The sequence below is a fragment of the Danio rerio genome, chromosome 2, assembly GCF_049306965.1.
Source record: "Danio rerio strain Tuebingen ecotype United States chromosome 2, GRCz12tu, whole genome shotgun sequence".
NCBI classification, from domain to species: domain Eukaryota; kingdom Metazoa; phylum Chordata; class Actinopteri; order Cypriniformes; family Danionidae; genus Danio; species Danio rerio.
The window spans coordinates 21,710,001-21,736,155 of NC_133177.1; the positions used below are offsets into that span (position 1 = coordinate 21,710,001).

The window sequence follows — 26,155 nt, forward strand, 5'->3', positions numbered from 1 at the left end:
CTGGTTCTCCTCCTGATCAGCTTTTCCACAGGCGATACTAAAATCTTTCATCTCTCTCAAAGCTTGTCTTAAGGCCTCCATGGTTTCAGCTGTAATCTGCACCATTACACCATCTGCGGTGCAAGCATTATAAGAACAACCCATAAGAACACAAATCGGCACATTTAAGCACTTGGAAATTAGGATCAGGCACAAAAAGTACAACTGTGACTTTTGGGCAGAAACATTACCAGGGAGATTATGTCCAGTTTAGAAACGGCTCCAAAGGGATCAGATGTCCTACATTTAGAGAAAGAGGCTGCAAATGTCTTTTGTCATACCTTCAACAATGCTTGTCTTTGCCAAGTAGCCCGATGAAGCTTTCAAAGCCCCGCTAAAGACAAAGAATGAGGCACCGGTCACTGAAAAGGAAATAATACATTCAATTAAAAAAAAGTTCTTTCAAGTATATACGTTCGCTTTGAGATTAATGTAATTTTCTAACTTGAATAGCATTTCACTAAGTTTTAAAAGTTGAAAAAAGGATATCCAATATGATAGATATCATGGATCCGATGAATTTGAATTTCCGGCAAACTCGGTCCTGGAGGGCCAGTGTCCTGCACAGCTCACCTCCAACTCTAATCAAACACACCTGCTTATAGATTTCTAGTGATCTTGAAGACACTGATTAGTTTGTTCAGGTGTGTTTGACTAGTGCTGTAACAAAACTCTGCAGGGACACCGGCTCGCAAGGATTAAGTTTGCCCATCCCTGAACTAGCCTAATAATAATATATCATTATTGATAGCATATTCTGATCCAATTGCAGCTCTAATTTACACATCCTCACCTTAAAATTATAAGGTTCTATTTGGCATTTTTGTCAAAACTGAGTTATTCACATATTCTTATTAAATGACAACTTTACATTACATTAATACATTACATTATGCGGTGTTCTTTTTTAAGTTTTACAATTCAAGACTTTTTATTTTTAGACTTTTTATTTAAAAAACAACTGTTACACACATACTGTTTGCTGTATGGAATGCAAAAACTTTTAAGCTCAATATCTCAAAATCATTCAGAACGCAGATAGAACCTTATAATTCCAAGGTGACTAAATATTAAGAAAGTTTCTGGAGCTTTTATGAATTTTTGTATTTTAATACATTTAACAAAGTATTGTAATGCTTGAATACCTTTGTTACTAGAAGAGTCATTGATTATCTATATACCTGATCGTGGTGTCTGTTGCTTAACCCATTGCTATAAAACTTTTATATACAGTATCTATACGTGACCTTTCTTTCTTTCTTTTTATCTATCTATCTATCTATCTATCTATCTATCTATCTATCTATCTATCTATCTATCTATCTATCTATCTATCTATCTATCTATCTATCTATCTATCTATCTATCTATCTATCTATCTATCTATCTATCTATCCATCTATCTATCCATCTATCTATCCATCTATCCATCCATCTATCATCCATCCATCCATCCATCCATCCATCCAGTAGTATGTTTGTATATTTTGTTTTTTTTAGCATTTAACAAAATAGAAATAAAAAATACAGTAAAATACAGTTTACTACATGAATATTATGACAGAAATATAATAGATGTAATCTATAGTAATTTCTAATTATCTATAAATATAGCAATTTTAATACACATGAATGAGTCATTCATACAAAGCTGAATATTCAACATAATTGCTTCAGTCTTGTTTTGCCTATGTTTAACAACTATGATCAATTTGAAATCATAATATGGTGATTTGAACTCAAGAAACACTCGTTATTATCAGTTGTTTATTATCATTGTTACCTTAGGGTGCTTTATGTACATTTTTGACTCTTCTAAATCATAGAAATACTATAACATGATTGCAGATATTTAAAAAAAATGCTGAGTGAACATTTTTGTTCATCTGAAAAACAATGTTAAAAACTTTTATTCTCCTTTAAAAATGTGTTGTGTCAAAATATCCATCTTTGTTTTGTTCTCACTGCCAGTTCAGCCAACTTTATTTCAGCATCCCGAATTGCCTTGGTGAAAAAAGAAAAGATATTTCATTTCAGTCGTGAAGGCTGCCTCAATGTATGAAAATGCGACCTCTGGAGAACAGCAGCAGCCTCCAAAATGAGACACCGACTTCATATAAGGTGAACTTTAATTAGCAAAAATTATAAATATTACAAACGCAAAAATGATCTGAGCAGGTTACATTGTGACACCGCGTCCTAATAACATCCGACCCACATGCGATTCCAGTGCCAAGCATTTTGGCTACAGATGCAACATGACAGAAACATTTACATACCTGTCATTCAGAAGCACAGAATAGTGCACACACTTGATAAGGTAATGTGTGAAGTTGTGGACACGTCAGTGCAAGGATTACATGCCCTTTAAATGACCATGCTTAATCGGTAAACGATAAGGTCACCAATTTGTAGGGCTATCAACAATGGCTGCATATTTTTGGCTTGGAACAGCCTTCTGTTAAAGATCTTTGTGTTCATCCTTACTACAGCCAAAAATTAAAACCTCCTTTTGAATTAATTGGACTTTCACTGAAACCAAATCTAAGAAGTATCGTAATCGGTACTCTGTATCAGCAAGTACACAAAATAAAATACTCATAGTCTTATTAGTTAGTAAAAAAGTAGTATCGGTTCATCCCTGGCATGTAGTTATGCCTCATTCACACCAGCAGCAAATTTGAAGCTGCCTGTGGCTCTTGATGGTGATTGAAACCGTTAGTGGGCGTTCCCACCTTGAGGTTGCTTAGGTAACGTTTATGGTGATAGTTACAGAGAGTGAATGAGTTTTACGCGCCGCTGAAAGTAAACATTGTTCAGAGAAAACACTAAATATAAATGGAATTAGTACATAAAACACTTAATTCAATAATAATCAAGGAAAAAGTGTGTTGTCCGTCATTGTGACAATCTACTGCAAACGTAGGTCTGTATAGGTCTACAGCACATAAGCGCTACTAGGGCTGGGACAAAATATTGATCAATACTCTGGTGCCATGTAACAATATTTATCTAAATGTATAAAAATCTGAATAAATTAATCAGTCTTACACTGACTTCAGCAGTTTACTGCTTTGGCTGCAGTACACCCAGGCACATCCAGTAATGGCAGGATAAACAATGCATCAGAGACAACCACTGACAGATGAGCCATTGCATGGGAGAAAATCTCAGGCATATGGATACCTACTTCTATTCAAGCCTGACCAGGCAATTGTGTGTTTCAGACATCCAGTTTCCCCCAATCTTTTGCTACAGTAGTTTCTCCCTCACAGAACTGCTTTCAGTTCACTAGAACACTTGCGTGTACCCGCAGTCAGACTTCATACAGAAATATGTGCTTAAACTAATGCATACTGCCAGAATTTATATTAGATAATCAACTAGACATGAACATATAATTTGAAAGGCCTTGCGTTTATTTAACCATTGCAGACCTTGCGAAAGTCAGATGCTATTACGAAAACTTTGGCTGGAAATATTAGTTAAACAAAAAATAAATAAAAAAACGTTAAAAGTCCTTTTTTATTATTTGTTAAGTAAATAACTAATGTTCTCCACTGCTGGAGACATCATAAGTGGTAACAGGAGTCTATGCTCACGTCTATGAGCATTCTAATCTGTTACTGTTCTTGAAGAAAATATATCAATCTTGTGACTGCATGATTTTGCATTAAAAACAAACTATGTCTAAGCATAAAATACATCAAATAAGTTGGCCAAGTCGTAATAAGTGTCTTAAGTTAACAGAAAACTAGAAAGCAATAGATTTTTATTTCAATAAATTAAATTTTCAGTTTCAATTCTATGAAATGCTTTGTTAATAAAAAAATGCATCATAAATTTTTAAAGGATTTTTTCTTATTCATTTACAAATATTGTGATATATCAATATCAGGGACAAAATATAGTGATAATATAATTTCATAAGTTAACCTGTTATTCCTACCCCTAAGCGCTACTGATGCTCCAATTGGTCGTCGCTCAAGAAAGTAACTTCATTTGTGTAAAGTTAAAGGATTCTCAACTTTGTCACATTCCTCAACATGCCCACCTTGTAGTCAACCTTAGCTGTCATTAGCGTAGACAGTGGTCACCTGAAGTCGCTTACTCTGCATTGTAATAAACAGTCGTTTTGCCACTGTGAGTCGCTTGCAGTGTGAATGCAGCTTCATCGGAGAACGGGCAAAGTGAAAAAAAAAATGTTGTTTGATTTTGGAGTGCAATACTTAGTTCAACCAGAGGGTGTAAAATTTACCTTCTGCAACTTTAAGTCATCCAGTTTTAAAGTATTGTAATAACCCTAGTAAGACTCCATGGTTTTTCTGATGAGTTTGCCAGGGTTTATAAATTTGTGGAATTTTTTGTGCTTAATAATCAAAAAAACCTGTAATAAATGACTCTATGATTCCTATTTACTTAGAGAAATATTATTAAAGAAATATATTGGATCCGTAATGAAAGTGAAAAAAGAAGCTTCAAAGATTAGCTTGCAAGTAATCTTGCCATACCTTTGCGAGGCTGGTGATGAATACTAATGGCCTGCGTCTGGTAGTTACCATCATCATTCTGAACGCAGACGAGATGAGAATCTGCCCTATCGTTGAAGCATGCACCCATTGCCAGCACATGCTCGTTGGATTTATTCATTGCCTTCATAAGCTGAAAAAAGAAAAAGTCAAAAGACAAAAAAAACTTGTTATAACATTTCAACGTTATGCAAAATCCTAAAACTTAATTCATAATTTCAGGGTATACAATGTTCTAGTAAACTGAATGAATTAGCATGTGGCTAACAAAGAACATTGAGAGTAAGCTTTAAATCAGGGGTTCTCAACCTTTTTCACTTTAGGACACACACACACACGCACGCACGCACGCACGCACACACACACACACACACACACACACACTTGTAGTGCCTTCCATTATTTTCTATTATCAGCATTTTATAAAAAAAAAATTATATTTAATTATATATTACACTATAACATATTTACTACATATTAAATTATTATTATTTTACTCACTTTTACTTCACACAAAGTTTTTGAATAAACAGACTTGTGTACTAGTTACAGATGCGATCATGAGGCTGTTTTGCACAGAGTTTAAAGTAATCAATCAGAGAACAGGAGAAAGTGCATTACTTCAATCATTTTAAGATAGCAAATTAACAAAAAAAAATCCAAAAATTATAGTATAATATTAAGAGTTCATTTTTAGCTATCTCAGGAATGCAAAGGCCCACTAATGCTGGGGCCCACAGGTTGAGAATCCCTGCTTTAAATTATCTCTGTTAGTCAAAGGTCTGCACCACAAGTTCTGCTCCATCGAAAGCTTTTCAAACAGAAGCGAAAATGAAAATGAACTCATCCTCAAGTTTCTTTCCAAGAGTTTCTTTCTTCTATTGAACACAAAAGAAGGTATATTGAAGAGATAGTTGAAGAAACTACATAGCAGAAAAAACAAATACTATGAAAATCAGTGATTACAGGTTTCCAGCTTTCTTCAAACATATCTTCTTTTGTGTTCAACAGAAACAGGTTTGTGACAAGTGAAGAATAAGTGAATAATGACCGAATTTTAAGTTTTGGGTGAACTATCCCTTTAACATGATAGAAGTTTAAAATGTTAAAAAGGTTGGATGTTCTCCATGTGTTAGTCTTCATTTACCTCATTGTAGCGATTGCTCGGAATCTTGATGCACGTCTTCCTCACTTCCATGTCCACCACCAGCCCCTTCACCACCGGTAACGTGTACTGATAATTTCGGAAGTCCTGTAGACACGTGAGAAAAGTCCTTAATTGAGTTGACATGGCATCACATTAGAATTCTATGATATTTATTGTCTATGATTATACTGTAAATGTTAACCCTGTAATTCATGTAACCGTTAACTCCATAATTATAAGTAAATCATCCCTGTATGATATAGGTGAGTTGAATAATATAGTTTTATTAAATAATAAAATACTAAATAAGTGTTTTTTTTTTCAAATATTAATGTTTGTGAATGATTGAATTGACTTTTTTAACTGACAATTTAACATTGAGGGATTTATATTTTTCACGCAATGTGGGACTGTGGAGCTTCACTGTGTATTTTTGTAAATAAAGATTAATACATTACACAAAAGCAGAATACTCTTTCCACTGTTAAATGGTTTGTTAGGCTAGGGCAATGTTTGGCTGAGACTACAAAATCCGAGATTCCAATAAAATCTAAATACTTTAACGTTAAAATTGACCAAAATAAAGTTTTGATTTACAGTGGGAAATTGACTAAATGTCTTCATGGAACATAATCTTTACTAAATATATGAATGATTTTTGGCATCATTTTTTAAAATCATTTTGGCTCAATGTATTTTTGGCTATTCCAACTAATACCTGTGCAACATTACACTGACTTTGTGATCCATGATTAAATATTCTTTTATTTATTTATTTTGTTCTGTTTTACTGTATGAAACAGTTGTGCATCTCAGTCGAACTCTGTGGTGTGATCTATTCCTGAGTAATTTAACACTTTAAAATAATAGTCCCTCAGTAAGTTTCTACAAGCTTCACAAAGTCAAATTTAAGACTTTTTACCACCATTATGAATGAACTTTCAGGCATATACATGTCTGAACATGAAGCATATTTTCTAATAACCCGTTTGATCCAACTGAAAAGATTTTTACTTGCCCCGTCAAAACAATTCTAATTAGTAATTTCTTAGCCAACTGTTTTAACTAATGTGCCCAAACATGCAAAACAACCCTAGTTGTGTACATACTTTTTTCAAAATAACTTTTCTTCAAAAAACAAACAAAATTGTAAACAAATGTTATTGTAAAGAAGATAATTAAACCTTATTGGTAAATAGAGATATAAATGGAGCTTTGTTAATTTTTTTTTTAGATGGATTGTTGTTGATTAAATGGGCGTTGGAAAATTAAGACTTGTTTAAATTCTTTAAGCCAAACAAAACAATATTTCAGTGAATTTATGACTTTTAAGACCTAACATTTTGTTTTTAAAAGGTAAGACTTTTAAAACCCTGCATGCACACTACCTAGTTAATGTTAGTTTAATGTTTTTACAAACTTTAGCTAAGTACTATATGTTTTATTTTACTGTAAAGCACTTTGTGACTTCATGTCTGTGAAAAAATGCATTTTTACTTTACTTTTACCAAGTATGTAAACTCTTGGAAAGCATTAATTAATCATAGTTCAACATTTAATAATGGATTACTGAAATCCAAATTTGTGCTTGTTAACATTATTTAATGCACAGTGAGTTAACATGAACTAACATGAATTTGTATAACGTTAACTAACATTATCACATACCAATAATACTGTCAGTAATGTATTACTAATTGTTTGTTTGTTTTAGCAAATACATTAAGTAATGGGCTATTATTTTAAAGCCTTACCCTGAAGTATTTATGATTTATGACAACCACCACTTGTTTCTAAAATGAACCTGCCACTTTGAACAAATCTTTTGAAAGAATGATTTGATTAACCACTCATTAAGTGGGACCCGCTGGTGTTTTTTTTGTGTTGTAATAATCCACAACAGGCCAGAACCACCCAAGAAACCAACATTCAGAAAATCATAATATAACAATCATTATCAAAACCTGTACAGTCTTGTACATTCCCAATCTTTTATTTATGGTACGTGTATGTGCTAAATGCAGAAAAATGCAGGGAAATAGGAATACTTACTGCCAGTAAGTTCATGATTGTATGACCGGTTTCTCCAAACAGGGGTTTTCTGAAGCGAACACTAAACAGCGGGCAGGGGTAAACTGCAAAACAAGTTCACAATAAGAACATGCTAAACTACTGATACAAGTCACGCTAGTCAAATCAGAAGCTTACAATAAGCTGCTTCACACTCCGCATGACTTAGCGGCCCCTATTATATAATAAGGCAATTACTATAATGTAAAAATCGAGGGCCTGTTGTGCCCAACCGGTCCTCAAACACTCTGCTAAACATTAGACTATAACTGTTCACAGCATCAAAGGATGCTTTCACACTAGCACTTTTGGTCTGCACCCAAGTTGGTTTGACGTCACAGTACTGTACATTTAGCTAGTGTGAACGTGTCTTCTGAACTCAAAAGTACAAGAAGGCTTGATATCATGGCTGAGGATTCACGATTTGAGAAGCTAAGCAGGAAACTTATTCTTCATGGGGGCTGCGCTTGCGAATTACGAACAGAGAGCTCGGTCTGAGAAAGTCAAAGAAAAAGACATTTCCTAAACAGCTTTTTTACAGGATGCAGAAAACAGACCTTCCACTCTTACTGTTCAGGTTAAACAATTCACCATGCTAAGAGGTGATATAAATTACAGTAAATATATATATATATATATATATATATATATATATTTTTTTTTTTTTTTTCCCTCCAGTTTTCAATTTTTTTTGCATTCCATCTTGGGCTTTGTTTTAATAGTTTAGTTAAAGACTATAGAATGCACAAGACATGTCACTTGTATTATTTTGAATAGGGAAAAGTGTAACGGTCAATATGGTGAATGAAGCCCCGCATATTCATACAAGAGCCATTCATCGATCGCTATAAACTGATGTTTCTCCAGGGGAAAAGCTTGGACCAGACATGTGCTTTTATGACAATTTATGTGGTCAACAAACAAACTGAAATCTCAGCGAATACTTGCTTCACAGACATAAGACATATATCCAAACAAAGCTTGAAATATGTACTTTTAAATAAACCAACTATACTTGAAAATGTTTTATTGGTTTGTAATCTGTATTAAACAAATGTGAGGTACAGTCCGTCCTGTCAAACGCACATCACATGACAGCAACTACTCAAATGCCCACAAACTTGTAAAAATAGAGTCGCTTATTTCGGTAGGACATTCACAATGAAGACCAAGTTGTGAATTGTTTCAGAAGAGCAGCACGATCAGACGATTATTATCCAGTGGATGATAATGTGTAACACAGCCATAAATGAGAGTGGTGTCGTGATCTCGTTACCTTAGAGTGTGAATGTGTATTAGCTCGGGCAACCTGAAAATGCCAATTTTAATTGATTTGAACGTTTAGAAACTAGACTTATGAGACTGATGTTGTTTAATTTTATTGTTGATCCCAAATATGTAATGTAATTGTAAGCTTGTCAAACTGTTTTGGAAAATTAGATGTTTCCCTATTCAGATAGAAAGCCCGAGCACACTGTCTAAGAGGTGTTTTAAAGATGGCTGCTGATTGAAATGACTTGCTTTAAAGGGCACCTATGGTGAAAAATCTACTTTTCAAGCTGTTTGGACAGACATATGTGTAGGTATAGTGTATATACTGACATATTGGGGTGATATAAACACACCCAGTCCATTTCTTTCAATTTAACAACATAAAAAAACTGTGGACCAATTGGAGAGGTTTTAAGACCGACTGCAACTTGATGTAGGAGTTACTTCAGATTCACTTCATCAGCACAGCCACGTGTCAGAACAATTATAAAAGATGCTTCAATCCTGGTTTGCGAACATTAAATCAGGTTTATTTTGTATATTAACATAAAAGATATCCATACAATAGTGGATATTAACCTGTATCCTTTCACAATTGTTTGTAAAAAGAGGTCAAAACTAAACGCGCACACTGTCTGTGTGCGTGTCCGTGCTCTGTCTGTCTGTCTCTGTGCATGTATGCGTGCGTAAACTTTCTTTCTTTGACTTGTTGCAACTCCACAACAAATGCATCAAATACTCATTGGTAAAGTTCTTACTGTAGTATTTCTAACAAACTTTACGATAGACCTTCTTCCTTCATGTCTGTGTTGTCTAAAGCACCCGAGGGAGGAGATTTAAGGCACGCTGACAGGCAAGTGGAAACCGTGGGTGTGAAGGACTAGCCTTAGAGGCGCAGTACATAAAAACTGCAACCTGATGTTCAGAGCTATAAAATAGAAACTTACGAATGTTATAATAAAAAAATCTGACGGGTGTTTTGAGCTAAAACTTTACCGACACATTCTAGAGACACAAAGACTTGTATTAAATTTGGAAAAAAGGGGTAACCTAGTTCCCTTTAAAGGGACCTTGGTTATGTTCATATTTTAGTAAAGCAAATGCTGGTGTAAGTAATTTAAATTAAATTAAAAGAAACCTTATTCTTCATGTACGAATGGGCGCAGCCATTGGAATCTTTTGGCTTGAGACTCCTTCACTTCTATTGATTTCTACAAGTTTAAAACTGCTCATTATGCTGCTTGATTTAGCAAACTTATATTCTTTAATTATATTATTCTATTTATGTATAGTCATGAACACACTTGTTTGTGGAGCCATTAGTTTGACAGTTTTCTACTGTTTATTATTCCTATTAATTTCTCTCATAGGTGACAGAATTGGAAGTTTTAAAACACTCGAAAAACAAGCTAACTTAAACATTGCAGAATAAAGTCAAAACAAATGTAAAACTTATTTTTTTACAACTACAGTGATCAGCAGAACTGAGTACACCCTATTTTGAAAAAAAAAAAATTTTAATCCATTTCTCAGTGAATATAGACAATGTATTTTGGTGCATTTAAACAAAACAGATTTATTAAACAGATGTTTAAAAAAATATTTTAGTAGTTTTTTACCAAACATAATTAGAAATTGAAGATAATACAGTTATAATTTAAGCAAAATATTGCAAAAAAAAAAAATAAAACCTACAAAATTTCAACAATTTTGTTTCAATTTTTTTGCTTCTCTTGATTTTTTATCTTTTTTAAATTTATATTTAATATTTATAACATAAATTTGGGTGATACTAGTATACTAGTAATACTAGTTTTTGGGTGATACTAGTCTATTAGTAATACTAGTTTTTGGACCGTTATTATAAGTTCTTTTGTTAGATAAGCTCCAGATTTAGCTTCAGTACAGATTTAGCTTCAGTACTGACTAATCTAATGTATGTGCACAAATATAATATTGTATATCTTCATAAAAATATGAATTTAAAAGATAGATTTGTGAGGGCTGTACTTATATATGCTGAGGACTGCATTAAATAAATGGATGTTCATAATTTGAATTATAATTATTATTATGATTATTATTATCACTGCAATTGGCCAATACACAGTAGTTAACATTTAAAGTGAATAACCACCTTTTAATCAAAGTTCTCCTAAAACTATTAAATAGTACTTCTTCTTGTCTTTGAAAAGATGAAATTCTGAAAAACGTTTTTGATCCATTTCAAATGGTGACTGATATTCAGTGCTATCTCACGAGGAAACATTACTCTTTTACCTACTGTCTGAAAAGTGACTAATTTTTACAAATTTAAAGACTTAATTCCTACTTTGTAAAAAATTGTATGATCAATTAGTCTTGACAACATATGCTTTTAGGTCATTATAACTTATTAAACTAAGTTAATCATGTTCTAAATTTTATAAGTTGCAAGCTGTTTTAAGTCAGTTTAACATAATATAAGTTAATAGACTAATTTGATTCAACTTAATTTAAGACAACCAGGATTTTTTAGTGTACAACAATTTAACAATTTTAAAAAGGAGGCATTCTCCCAAATCCCTCCCCTAAACCTAAACGTCATCGGCGGATAAGCAAACCATAATGATATGTAAAAATAATTGTAAGAATTCATATGAATCAGTTAAACTGAACTATTACTTTGAGTGGCAATTGTAAAGACTTTTCAGATTGTGTGTGTATTTGACATGACAACAGTGTTTTTTACAATTATTATTAAATGCAACTGTAAAATGTTATAAGCTCAAGAGATTATGTCACTGTGAGCAGATACTAAAATCGCCACAAGCATCATGCATGCTTGAGGATATGTATAGTAAATGAAGCTCCGCCAATGGCTGGCACACAGACACGCGGAGCATGCAAACTTCATATTTAGTCTCATTTGAGTTAAATATTCACAGCCATTAGTCCATAATGTAAATGGCTGGCTCTAAAGTGCTATTTTTTATTTAATATTCCAAATATTGCCAAATTACATGATATTTTGCATGTAGAGCTGCATTTCCCCATTGCAGAAATCATAGGTTTTTATATAAAAACTAGAGGAAGAATTTTTAAAGAAGTCCTATTTTTCATGTTAAAAGGGCCATAAAACCCACTTGTTTCAGCAGGGTTTTTTCAACCATGCTTGTGCATAGTTTCTCGACTATTGTTGTTGAGCGTCATGTGCACTGTAATCCACATGCGAGTCCTGCTGCGCTCTCATAGAGAGAAAATGAAAACAAAACCTTCACCCCAGCAAATTCTAAAAGCAACTCTGCACGCTTGTTTTGGCAACACAACATGTCGTCGATCTGCCGTCTGAACACTTGTTATATCAAGTTTTACTCATGCATTAATGCAGCACACTCAGAGACGTAATAAGGTACTCCCAGGTAGAGGCGTCCAGTCTACATGCTGGAATACAAGCTAAGATCTGATGGCCGTGACGCAGCTTGAAAAATTTGTTTCAAACCGGAAGTACGAATCTGCTCGAAATAATGCAAAAACAACCAATTTTCACTTTTTAGTGAAATGTGTGTCCTAAGTGTTTTTAGCAGTATGGGACACATATACGACTGTCAAAAGCTCAAAAAATGTGTTTTGGAGATTCGTGACCCTTTATAGAGTTGATTGTACTAAAATATTATTTCATGATGTTTAGTAAGCTTGAAAGTTTCCTCTATTCTTTTCCCAGTTAAACAGACACTTACTTTCATGCATTTTGTGAGTAGTTGATGAGTGAGTGTGTTCTAATCAGCTCTAATCTCTAATGTGCAGTGCAGCCCATTAGCCATCATTCATCAAGTAATATGATCATTATTAAGGTGTTTAAACAAAAAAATGTGTTACACATATCTTACACATATTTAAGAATCAGAATATTAAAAATTTCACTTTACATGCATGAACACTGCAAGGCATATCATAGTGATGACATTGTTTATTTGCCTCTCCCTGCCCAGAAAACATTTTAAAGGCACTGTATGCAAGTTTTTGACTCTTCTAAAGCATAAAAAATATATAATATGTTTGCAGATATTTAAGAAGCATGCCAAGTGAACATTCTTGTTTATCTGAAAAAACATGTAAATATGCTTAAAAAATGAGCTTCTGTTTTCTGTTTTTTTACTGTTTTTGAACCTGCCCAACGCCTGTTTAGCAAATTATGTTTCAGCACCTCTTTGTGGAAAACAGTGTTCTTTTCATTCATTCATTCATTCAGTCAGTCAGTCAGTCATAAAGGCTCTCCAATTGTGCGTCCGCCACCAAAATGTGACCTCTGGTGGACAGTAGTGGCCTCCAAAATGAGATGCAGATTTAGAGGTAGTTACTAGTTGGCAAATAATATAAATATTACAAATGTAAACATTAAGTGAGCAGGTTACATTTTAACCCTGTGTCCTAACAACACGCTACATTAGGAGAGATGCAGTGATAAGCCAGATATGCAGTTTGCACCAGACGAAACACAAAAAAAATTTAAATGCAGCCATTCAGAATAGTGCACTTACTGCACTACAACGAAATGGAAAGGTTTATAATCTAATTATTACATATTAATATTATTAAATATGCATACTGAATAGCTGGTATTTGTTGGGTTGAACTGAGTCACAGTTTAGAGTCTTAGTTTAATTTCAAACGTTTTCAAAGTTTCATAGTTTATTTTATTTTCAAGATCTAAGGTGAACTATCTGCTGCTGCTCTCAGTGGCAATAAATGTCATGTAAACCAGCATTCAAACTCGTATTATTAGCATCTAACATTGAATAAAGCACATGAGATGTACCTAGGGTTATCGTTGTCAGTTTATCTTATTGGTCAGCTTCACAAAAATAGAAGCCGTTTTTAAAATATCAATTAGTCAAGGCTCCCTCCTGTTGGTGACATCAATCTGGCAACTTGCGATTGCGTGTTTTAATCCAGGTGTGCAATACCTAGTGCAACCACTGGGTGTCTACCTTACATACTGTACCTGTAATTTCTACTGGCAGAATTTGAAATGATTTACTGACATCAGTAAAACCTCAGAAAACAAAGCTTGTAGTCCATTGAGCCATTCATTGTATTTCTTGAAAATACATATTTTTTCTAAATTTAATATATTTTATAACTTTGAGGCCTGTGAGATTTTTGATTTTTTTACCACATTCAAAAAGTGAAACAGCATAATAAGACGCCTTTAAACATTTGAATAACTTACATCATTAAACTGGCCTCAACATCAAGAAAACTCACATCTGTATTCTGCCCCAAGGCGGAGCATGAGTCGAATGGGAAAGACCTTAGCCCAGGGGGTCTCCCACTTCTGCACCAGGATGCCAAAGAGGTAGGGCGAGTTCGGCAACGGCAGGTCCTGCAGGGTCTGAAAGGTTGGATTGACGTAAAGGAAGCCGCCATGTTCCTTGCTGCCCAGGAAGCTTTGTGTGAAGAATGAGTGGCCCAGGTGACCTAACACATTTCCTGCACACAACCAAGAGTGGGATTTAGATAAGCTCAACCACTGTATTGCTTCTGTATTCTTTAATATTGAAGGGATAGTTTGCCCAAATATGAAAACTGATTCACAATTGACTCAGCATCAAGTAGTTGCAAATCTATACGAGTTTCATTTTTCTGTTGAACACAAAACAATATATTTTTAAAATGTTCAAAACCTCTAAACATTGACTTCAATAGTAAAAAAAAAAAAAAACACTATGGAAGTCAATGGTTACAGATTTTTTTAAATAAATTATTTTGTGTTTAACAGAAGAAAAAAACTCAAACAGGTTGTAAGTTAGGTAAAGGATGACAGAATATTCAGTTTTGGGTGAAGTATCCCTTTAATTTAGCTTGGAGTTCTCTTACAATAAAGTGGTTTAAAACAAAGCATACATTTTCTCACAAATATACACTGTAGTGTCACTTTATTTCTCAGTGTTTGAAATAGTTTGTTCAAGGATCTACCTTTGTTTATCGCCTCTTTCTGAGAGATTACTCTGGTCTGATTGGTTAGAGAGTCAACCACTTTCAGGGCGTGTTAAAAAACAAAATGACATTTAGCAATATCTAAACTTCAGCATCCTCTGCACTGGTTAACAGTGTTATGAACCATAACATTCGTGTTGGTTTTACTGTATCGGTATGTCAACTAATGATATTTTCAATTGCTATAAATTTAAGCAAGTCTGGATCTTAATTAAAGGCAAATAAAAGGTCATTAAAAATACACAGTAGTTGGTACAAGATTACCAACCATTGATGATAAATAATAACGTTAAAGCAATAAAGTAATAATTCACGACAAAATTATAATTCTATCACTGCTTAGAACAGTTTTGGTCCTCAGTGACATATTCACAAAGGACAATACAATAGAAGTCATATGAGAATTGAAAATATTTGGTTTCCACAATTGTTCTAAATATCTTCTTTCATTCTCAACAGATGATGTTAAGTTTGTAATGACATAATAATAATTTTAGACACACTATGCCTGTTAAAGAGCCCTTATTATGCATTATGAAAGGTCATATTTTGGTTTTGGGGTCCCCAACAACAGTCTGATATGCATGCAGGGTCAAAAAAACACTTTCATTGTCTTATATTATGCATTTATTTTTACCTAATTATCCCAACGACTCCCATATAATTTGTTCAGTGATTAATTTGTTCCCAAACCTCTCCTTTGCGTCAGCCAAATCTTAGAAAATTGACCACACAACATGTGTGTGGAACAGCTGATGGTGGTCATAGCAACAAAAAGCAGGAAATCACGAGCACAAAACGCATTTAAAACGGCAAAGGACACGGCACATTTTCAACGCGGTGTAGAAAATGCAAAATGTGAATAGCACCATAAAGATTTAACCTGAAAGATACATTACAAGCACTGATCTATAACAGCTGGCTGAGCAAGAACAGGTTACAACACACAATTAAATACATATTTTGCAAACTACAGGAAACAAGGAAATCATTTTAAATCACACTACACGTTGTGTAGGAAGGAGAAACACTTACAGGATCCAAAGGAATCTAGAGGTCCCACCCATTCATAGTTTTCACCAATCCTTCCTTTAATAACAAATGGCTGGCAAATCCCGCGTTGCTGTGTAGGTTATTGTATCAACAGGGACAAACAGTACACAGTTGGCTATACTGTGGTGTTGTGAAAATAGAGAATAAGAGCCTTTATTATTTTTGAAAATGACCTTCCCTGCAGTGTGCAACACAGCTTTAGGCGAATGAAAACATCCTGCTAAGGATTAAATCTGAAAGTGCACTTTGTTTTAAAATATCGATTTTTTTTAGTAAAACATTTAACTCAAAGTAGTTTAAACGATTTGTTGTTCGTCCGGATCATTTGCCTGTTTGTATCGATGTCGACTTAAAACAATATCAAGTATGAACTGTAATATCCAGTAAAACGTGAACGAGACTTTTCCTTCAGACACTAGCGGAGTGCGATGGATTATAGGACTGATGATGACGGTCACTGACAAATGGAGATTCGGCTGTGGGGAATGAAAAGTTAAAGAGCCTATATTATGGGTTTTTTAAAATGCCCTTCCATGTAGTGTGTAACACAGCTCTAAGTGAAGTGAAATATCCAGCTAAGGCTTAAATGTGTAGGTGTACAGTGTTTAAAACTGTTGATTCATCTATAAAAGAGTCAACTCATAATGCTTTAAACGAGTCGCCTTGATAACGAGTCATTAGGTGTTTCGCCGTGACGTGACAATGAAACCAAGTAGTTACTCGCATAAACTCGGGAGATTTGAATCCTGCGGCCCGCCCTCTAAAACACAAAAAGCCGCACGCACGCACCAAATGAAGTTACAATGTGCAGATGGATATTATTAAGTCTCTACCCAAAGATGAAACCTCAGCATTAGTCCAGCCTTAATCAGTTTGAGTGCCTCTGGAAACTACATGCTACAAAGAATACTTCATCTGCAGTTTGTTAAAGGAAGGATCAGTAAAGACTACTCATGGTCTATGTCAGAACCTGGATCGGTTTCTTCCTCCATTTCTCAAGTGTAAGTATGTGCGATTAAAGTTGCTGCCTCATTTACTCTATACAGCAGTGTAGCAACATATAAATCACAACTCGCACAAAAGCAGCATTCTATTGGTCGATTTAGATGGAATCTGCAAGCATTGAAATCCATCAATTTTTAGCCCATTGAGAGCATTTATTTATTTGTAAAGGTGTGTAAATGTATATTTATTTAGCTTTTAAATTAATTTCTGTATATTATTGACTAATATGAAAGTGTTCATTTGATTTATTTACAATACAGTTTGGCTCTGATGAAGTCATATTTTCTGTCTTTTAGTAGATATATTATATGAGACTTGCTTTGTTTACCAAATAGGTGGATCTAGATTGATTTGTATTGTAAACATTAAATACAAGTTTGTTTGTTTTTTCATACAATAGGTTTATGTTATAGTACTCCCAAAATCATTCCACATAAATCTGCAGATTTTTTTTCTTAGCAGAAATAGTAAAAAATGCCTGCAGATTATGTCTGGCCCTACTGAGGTTTTACTAATTTTAGGATTAGGTTTTGGTAAGACTTCAGCTCTTAAAGGGATAGTTCACCAAACACTGAAAATTCTATCATTTACTCACGCTTTACTTGTTACAACCAGCCCGACTTGTTTGAGCGTGACAAAAAATAAGATCATTTAAACAAAGCTGAAAGCATTGGCGTTCACAGTATTTGTTTTTTCTAATATGGTTACAGGTTTTCAGCGTCCTTTAAAATAGCTTCTTTTGTGTTTAATAGAATAAAGTAACTCTTAAGTATTCGATTCATTAAAGGTGAGTAAATTTTAATTTTTAGGCAAACTATTTCCTTCATATCCACTCCAATTGCATTAGCCACTGTGCAATCTAAAGATTACTTAACCTGATCAGACAGATAACACTATTGACTAAACAAGTCTGAATTGGCCTCTGCACTTTTGACACATCGACAGGAGACTCACAAGGACTGCTGTCAGATAAAAAAAAACAGGGAACACTACTCAGTGGTTAAACCCATTGACCTGACGTAGGATTGGGTGACAAGAGGAGGATTGTGCCTGGAAAACAATTTCTGCTGAAGTAGATCTTCAGCAGGCCACCGGGGCCCGCAGCCTCATTTTACCTTCAAGCACCTCCTGGCAGAACAGTCTAATTTTATCTATTTAGGCCTCACTCTCATTTAGTCTGGATCAGTTTACCAGTACAGGACCCCCCTGCGCAGGCGTATCAGATTACCTGCAAGAGCCTCCCGGTACAGCTGGACGAAGTGGGTGAAGATGTCCTTAGGAATGGTTTTCTCATCAGGGAGGCACTGCAGGAGCACTACAACCTCAGCCTGGCCCACGGCATGCATGCCCTTTGTTGTCATATACCAGCACTTCCTATTTACATCTTCACACAGAGATGACACAAAAGATTGTTATGACTCAATGGCTGCGTTTCCACTATTGCGCCTAAAGCGAGCGAGCCAGGGCCAGTCACGTTTCCACTGTCACTTCCAGGGTCTGATCAGGCCAAAGCGAGGCTTCCTCAGGGCCAGTGGCTGGCCTTTTTTGGCCCGCCGAATACCTTGGGCCAAAGATGACCAGCTGGGGCTTCGGGAAGGAGTGAAAGGAGAGGCAAACTTTACCAGTGTCTGGTAAAGATCCCATCCCATGATCCCTAGTTTTCCGATCACACATGAGCATATGCGTCAAACAAATAAACAAATAAATAAATAAATAAATAAGGGAAAGAAAAACATATAGCTGGTCAGTTTAGCTAAAATGGGCTATTCCATAACACCTTATAGAATAGGGGTCTTTTTGCTTATGTGTTCCCTTTTAAATGTAAGTTTGTTGCATAAAAAAATAAAGTTTTAATTTAATATGTGACATTTCTTTGCTGCGTCCTCCTTGATGTTTCAATAACGCATGATAATCTTTACACCATATTAAAGACAAAGCAGCCAGTAAAGTTTGTCGAGAGTTTTTGTCAAGTTTAAAAGGTGTGTTTGTGCCTGATACATGCCATGCACGTTTAGATGCCTGTATGTGTGAGAGACCGGGGAAAAGAGCGCTCGTTTGACAGCTCTGTTAAAGCCGTGAGCAGCTTCTTTCTTGTATATCGACAAGATATATTGTATATCGATGTAATAAAATCGCATTAAATAAATAAACCAATTTAAAACAAACAAAAGCTATAAGAATGTAGGTATATACAATACGTAAATTAAACCATTTAAAGTCATATTAAACTTTCATTTTACAAAGGCCTATCTGAAAAAAAGATTTTAGATATTCTCTAAAAACAATAAACACTGGAGGAGGTTTAAAATATTATTCATAAAGTATTTGGATACGATGATATCAATCAAATCGTGCAAACAGAGCATTTTTGGGTGAGTGAAAGCAGAAACGACCTTCTTTGCCTTCAGCCACTACGCCCCTCGCTGCTGGAATCAGCTTCCAGAAATGATCAGATGTGCTCCAACATTAGGAACATTCAAACCAAGACTGAAAACACATCTGTTTAGCTGTGCCTTTACTGTATGAGCACTGTGCTACGTCCGTCAGATCGCACTATTATGTTTTTTCGTTTTCATTCTTTTATAACCTATTTTAACACTATTTTAATTCATTTTAACACATGAAATGTGCTATATAAATAAATTTGCCTTGCCTTGCCTATATCATCCAGTCATGTGCAGCGCCACTTTGCAAACGCAAACGCACAACTGCAAATACAAAATGTGTTCTATGTCCTCAAACAAGTGTTTATGTGTTTATATGACATGGTAAAATTTAAAAATGAAAATTCAAATGTTTTTTTTTTAATTTTGGTAACATTTAAATTTAAAATTTTTTATATTTTATTACTTGCTCTAATATCCTGAAACACTTAACACTACTTTACTTAAGATCATCGAATAATATGCAACATCCTTAAATAAAGGGGAATTACCTATTAGGTGTCATATCGACTAGGGAAAAATTTATATGTTTTAGGTCTCTCCAGAGCATTTGGGCTGAATGTTTGGCAGCGTTTATCAAAACGAGGATGTTATAAAAATACATTTCATACTGAGTTACTACCGGAGAATTTCTGTGGTTTTATATTATGGATGGGTGCGCTCACTGCGCTGGGTCCTCGTGGTGAGACCACTCGATGCACGATGCCAACAGTCGGTGGATGAGTAAAAAAATATAATGAATGTAAAGACACAGGCCTGTGCGTATAGACATATAATGTTATGCTGTACACTAACGTGTCATATGTTGGTTTCGGTCGTCTTCATTTTAATCGTTTCATGATGATGCAATGGTGTGCTTTATCTGCCTGATTCCCGCTGAACTGGGCAAGTTGTGTGACGTTTGATTCTGGGAATGATCTGGGGGCAGCGTTTTTGTGACACGCTGCGAGCTACTAGCCTGACAGTGGAAACGCGACATGATTTCGGCCTCACTACTCAACCTCCCAGGTGATTGGCTCGGCACAATAAAAGCCCTGGCTCACACTTGCCCAACAATGTAAATGCGGCTATTGAGAGCCATGGGAAATTCTTTGGCTTGATTAAATCTTTCCTTACCAAAATACAAAATGCTTAAATATTCATAGCAGAAAATGTTCTGAGGACCATCAAATGTATAGGGTTCTAAAGTGATTGAATGCTTTTAGATCTGTGCATTCTGATAGTGACACCTGTTATAAAATAAGATTCATTTGCTGCTCTTCACTTGTTTGATGATAGACAAAGTGACTTCAAATGGCGTGTACTGAAACTGATCTGGGATCTTAAAAAAAAAAAAAAAAAAAAAAAAAAAATWATATATATATATATATATATATATATATATATATATATATATATATATATATATATATATATATATATATATTTCATATTTCTATCACTGCTTTTTTCCTCCACCCAATTTTTTCCCCACCAACACGTCCCTTCTGGGTCTCCGTAAAAATTTGCCATGATGTAAGGGTGAGTAATTAAGGAGTTAAAATACTAATGTTTAAGTAAATTATCGCTTTAAGCTCCAAGTCAGTATAGTAGCATGATATCCAAAAGATCAAGATCACACTTAAGACTGGGGCAACATAAATTCATCTTTGTGATCAAAATAACTAATTAAAACATTTTTATATCATATAACAAAATACATAGATAACCAGTTGAAGTAAAAATTATTAGCTCTCCTGTGATTTCTTTTTAAAATATTTCCCAAATGATTTAAGAGAGCAAGATATTTTCATCGTATTTCCTATAACACTTTTTATCAATTAATTAGTTAGAAATTAGTTATTAAAACTATTGCCCATGATCAAACATTTCGCAAATCATTCACATCATTAGCATATAAAATGAACCCGAGAGAACATTGAGCAAAACGAGTCTCACTCACAATTAACCAGTTTGACCATAGCCAAGAGGTTGGCATTGAGGACAAAAACCAAAGGATCAGGACAGCCCTCCTCAAGCTGCTGCATCAGCGCAATCTCAGAAGGTCTTTCCTCAACAGCGTAGTCTGCAGACACACAACATCAATAAATTAACTAGCAACAAATGGATTCAAGCCAGACTCTATTCAATTTCCTCTCACAGCACAATCTAGATGAGTAACCAACCCAATGAAAGCCATCTATTAGCATGAGAGGTGGAGACATAAGCAAAAACACGCACACAGACATGCACAAACAAGCAGCAATACTCATATTTTGGAGGAGTGGAGAAAGCTGAATGGTGAATGGTGAAGGATGGGCAAGCACCTGTGATGTGGCCTCCCGTACCTCCTTTGACGCCTGTGGAGATGAGGATGGGAGGAAGTCCGTCCTCTGGGATCAGACTGAAAGAGCTGCCCACTGGACTAGTAGTCAGGGCTCCACTGCCATGGACTGCCTGCAGAAGGGTAAACATACAAATGAAGCATTGTAATGATGGAAACAAGCCTGAATGAAGTGTCTAATTTTACAGATGAGCTTAAATAGAACAAAGTAAAGTGTCACCTCAGAGGCATTGGCTCCTGAGGATTTGTTTGAGTTTTGGGATGTAGCCACAGGCTGTGAGGGGTTGGGGTTTGCCGCAGGGGCTTTAGAAGAGTCTGTAGCTTCCCCATTGGGCAGAATGCCATCCGCAAACCAAACTCTCCTTTGCTCTCGAGGAAGAGAACCTACAAGTGCATTACAGAGACGAGGGTTTAAAGCTAAATTTACAATGTTTATTTTGCTAGTACAGACTGATATTCTTAAAGTGAACAATTAATCCGTGTTAATCCACTGAAAAAAGTGTTTCAGTAATCTTCAATCAATGTCTGAATATTTGGTTCTGGTGGTTCTACTCTGTTGATGTCAGTTTGACAGTTTCATCCACAAAATTCATAACCACGCCCCTCTAACCTTTTATTTGCTATAAGGAAATGATATGCCCACCTCCTACTCAATATTCTGTTTCACTTCAAAGAACATAAACATGAATATTGAAAATAAGTTTACCTTCAGACCCTGGTTGTTTGAGGACACCGACAGGCACCATGACGGTTGGTGGTGGGGAGCTAAGTGCTCCTGAAGCCTGCGCCTGCTGCAGAGGAGGGATAGTGGAGCAGTATTCTGCCGGGTTGTTGGGATTTGGGCTCTGGTTACAACCACTTCCTGTATTTTCCCATGTTTGAGCTAATGAGTGAGTTCAAAGCATCTGGTTATTCGAATACTCTAAATAAGGTAGTCATTTTCTAATATATATATTTTTTTAAACTACCAGGAAAGTAAATTATTTTGTTCTTTCTCATCCTTTAAGTCTCTCAAAATGTAAAAACATCTTTGACCTAAGAGCAAAAACAACAAAAATTCATTTAAAAATGTATATTTTTCTCTTTCATCCACACTGCGACAGCATGTTTAGAAAATTAAATTCTATCTTTTAAAAACACTGTCCAAAATGATTACATTTGAAAACACCGTTTTCCTGTTGCAGTGTGGACGGTGAAAATGTAAGCTATCAAAAATGATGATTCAGTTTAGTCATGTGATGTATTCATGTGAGCAATTTAACTAACATGGTGGGTGACGTTGTAAAGCAAAAGTTTTAGATGCTGTCTGTTTTTACAGCTTTATTAAAGATTAAAGATTAAAGGGCTATCAAACCCAACTGTTGTTAGTTGGCTTATAAAATGAGACACAGACTGTGAGGAGACCCATGAATTTATAGTTTACAAAGTTAAAATGCAAAGAAATCAATAGTAATATAATGTCCTGCTACATTTGTTATTTGTAATTTCATATAATCATAACCACAATTTGTTATATTGTTATAAAGATAATCATGTAAACACTATAAATGAGGAGGACTCTCTCCTTCTTATTTCCCAGGGTCTTAATGCAGACACAGTGAATAAAAATGCAGCAGGTCTCTTTTCTTGTCTATTTCAAACATTAACCCTGCGATAATCTGTAGGATTTAAAACATAAGCAAACATGGCAGCATTGATATAGGCGATTTGTCTGAATGGTAACGAACTCAACTTATAAAAGACAAAGTGCGCCAGGTCTGCCTTGCCTTTGGAAAGCACATGTTTTCTTAAATAACTAAAAAGTGCTCTTCTCATAGGATAAGAAAACTCAGCTATGAATAATAATAACCGACAGATCATCATTCCACTAGCAGATTTGCGCTATGTCAACGATACTGATCCCGCCCCAAACATTATTGTAAACCCGGAAAATGAAATTAGCTGACAAAAGCTCAAAATTATCCAGTTTTAACCTAATTTAAAGCTGACAGGTGCTAACGTTGTTATAACTGATGCTCAACACACACAAATCTGTTAAAATTTAAAAAAAAAGTACTCCAGGGTGTCTCTAACCTTAAATGTCAGTTTGTACTGTCTTCAAAGGGCATGGAATGTTCACTGGGAATTATTGTTCAGTGGTGGGAGACAACAGTTGGAATAATTTGCCGCGACGTATTAAAGAGACAGAAAGTAAATAAACGGCAGTCAGATATGAAGTAGATAAAAGTGTGATACGTCTGTGCGCAATACTGAACAAAAGCATTTTCAGTCATTTTAATGTGGATGATGAAAAGAATTGAAAACAAAAACATGGACATGGAGAGTTTCTATAAGAAAACACCATTTTCAAATTTATCCGGATTAGTTTAGACGTAGCCAAAAGTTTTAGTTGACCTCACGAAACAATCGGTACATGTTTAAATCCCTTAAGTTACAATACAGTTTATGAATACATGAAAAAAAAAAGTGTACAGCTTGGAAAACTTTAAGATAAACTCTTAACCTAACCTACAGTTTGACCACTCCCTTGAGTTTCATGTTACTCACCATTTATTAATGCACAGTGGCAGGTAACACAAACCCTCGCTTCTTTCCTGTCCATGTACATCAGCCTGCTTTTCAGACTACAACAAGCAGCACAGAACACCTGGCCAGACACACATCAAAAAACATACAAATTGCTTTGTTTAAAAATCTGTATCAGAAAATTAGATATAACATCAACAGTGGCTTAATAACCAAACAACAGAAAAGGAAAAATAATACAACAAAGGGGGCTTTCAAGTTGGGGTCCACAGTGGAATTCTAGGGGTGGGAGGTGGGGGGGTGGGGGGTGTTAATGTTTGGAGGGAAAATAAATAAATGTAGAAATTAACAAAAAAATGTAAATAAACAATAATCAAACATAAATAGAAATTGGATTTAAAGATTAAAATTATAAATTAGATTGAAGGTTAAATATGTTTCAATTAAATAACTCATAATAAATACAAATACAGGTTTGATTCAAATAAATAAGTTGATAAGCAAATAAAAAACAGAACTACAATAAGTAAAAAAAAAAAGTCTAAAAAAATTATTTCATAAACCATAATTTGCATCTACATTTTATAATAGAATTTAATTGTATTGTTATTAATTCATTTTTCCCAATTATAATATTAATTCTACACTATAATTTCTGTACAAGATTTCAAGACCTTACATGGATGGTCATATCTGGAGGCCTGAAGCATCTAAAGATGAAAAGCCCTGGTCCAGAACTAAAACAGTTCCGTCAGATTAAACTATTTTGAACCATAGCAACGTTTTATTTTCAGCCTGATGTTTTCAGTTGTTCCATCCAGCCCATATCTGTGAAAATGTCATCAACAATGCAGCAGTTTTTCACCAAGGGAAATTAAGGTGTTATTCGAGCAGTACTGTAGATATTTTTAGGGCCGCATTGAAAAACATTTCTCCCTGAAGTATTTTGACAGTTTCACAGGTTTGGAGCTGCCCGACAATTACTCGCTAAAACTTCCTTGAAATTGTACTCTCTCATTGTTAGTCTTCCAGCAGCTGACTTAAACTCTTTGTATTCGGTTTGGTTGTCACAACTAATGACTTATGTTCCTCAACTTACACTCTTTTCTGTTGAGGGTCTGACATGTTTACTGATTAAGAATGGAAAATTCCAGTATCAGTTTTAGCTGTATTCACTTTTTTTTATTCTTTCTTAGACCTCACTTTTACAACTAACAGATCATATTGTTCAATCTTGCAGTGTTTTTAGAGGGTAGATTTTGTAAATAGGCATTTTAAATTGGCATGATCATGCACAAATTGACGATGTGTCTTGAAGCAGAATATCTTGTTCAGCAATGTCTTCATTTCTGTGATTAGTATTATGTCTATATTCGCAGATATTTAAGTACTGTTGTTTGCCTTGATTATATCAGATTTTGAGCTTGTTGTTGTCAATGTTGTAATTTTACAATGCCGGGACTACACAACCTTTTGTGGAATTTCTCATCTACTTCCAGTCTCATCAATGTGATGACAAAAATTTCTGTTTTGAAGTTGAAAAAAATATGCTGTTTTAACTACTCAAAGATTTAAAAGTTGTTTTTTTTTGTTACAATTTTGAGTTCTAAACAAATTTAGATTTTGTATATTTCATTTCCAAACAATTTTAATAATATTTAAAAATACTGTCCGATTAATCAAAAATAATCAAAAGTTGTTGCACGTCACCCTGTTACAGCCTCTGAAAAAGTGAGTTTTAGCTTCTCATACACTAAAATAATGTTCA

General features: G+C 34.7%; 1 protein-coding gene across 2 annotated transcripts in view; it reads right to left on the bottom strand.

Annotated features, from left to right (window-relative positions):
* Window positions 1-26,155, bottom strand: part of zfyve9a (zinc finger, FYVE domain containing 9a) — a 73,753-nt gene that overhangs the window by 9,295 nt on the left and 38,303 nt on the right. The window contains exons 5-16 of one of the 2 annotated variants that reach the window (XM_001344468.8): window positions 24,409-24,508; window positions 22,568-22,744; window positions 22,082-22,245; window positions 21,866-21,974; window positions 21,481-21,603; window positions 18,323-18,478; window positions 14,305-14,529; window positions 7,768-7,850; window positions 5,716-5,820; window positions 4,551-4,701; window positions 321-401; window positions 1-113 (exon numbers count right to left, since the gene is read on the bottom strand). The exon at window positions 1-113 is cut by the window's left edge and continues 50 nt beyond it. In XM_001344468.8, coding sequence (XP_001344504.2) covers window positions 1-113; window positions 321-401; window positions 4,551-4,701; window positions 5,716-5,820; window positions 7,768-7,850; window positions 14,305-14,529; window positions 18,323-18,478; window positions 21,481-21,603; window positions 21,866-21,974; window positions 22,082-22,245; window positions 22,568-22,744; window positions 24,409-24,508 — 1,587 coding nt within the window. Of the gene's footprint in view, window positions 114-320; window positions 402-4,550; window positions 4,702-5,715; window positions 5,821-7,767; window positions 7,851-14,304; window positions 14,530-18,322; window positions 18,479-21,480; window positions 21,604-21,844; window positions 21,975-22,081; window positions 22,246-22,567; window positions 22,745-24,408; window positions 24,509-26,155 lie in introns of both variants that reach the window. The other variant, XM_005171197.6, reaches the window with a different exon arrangement.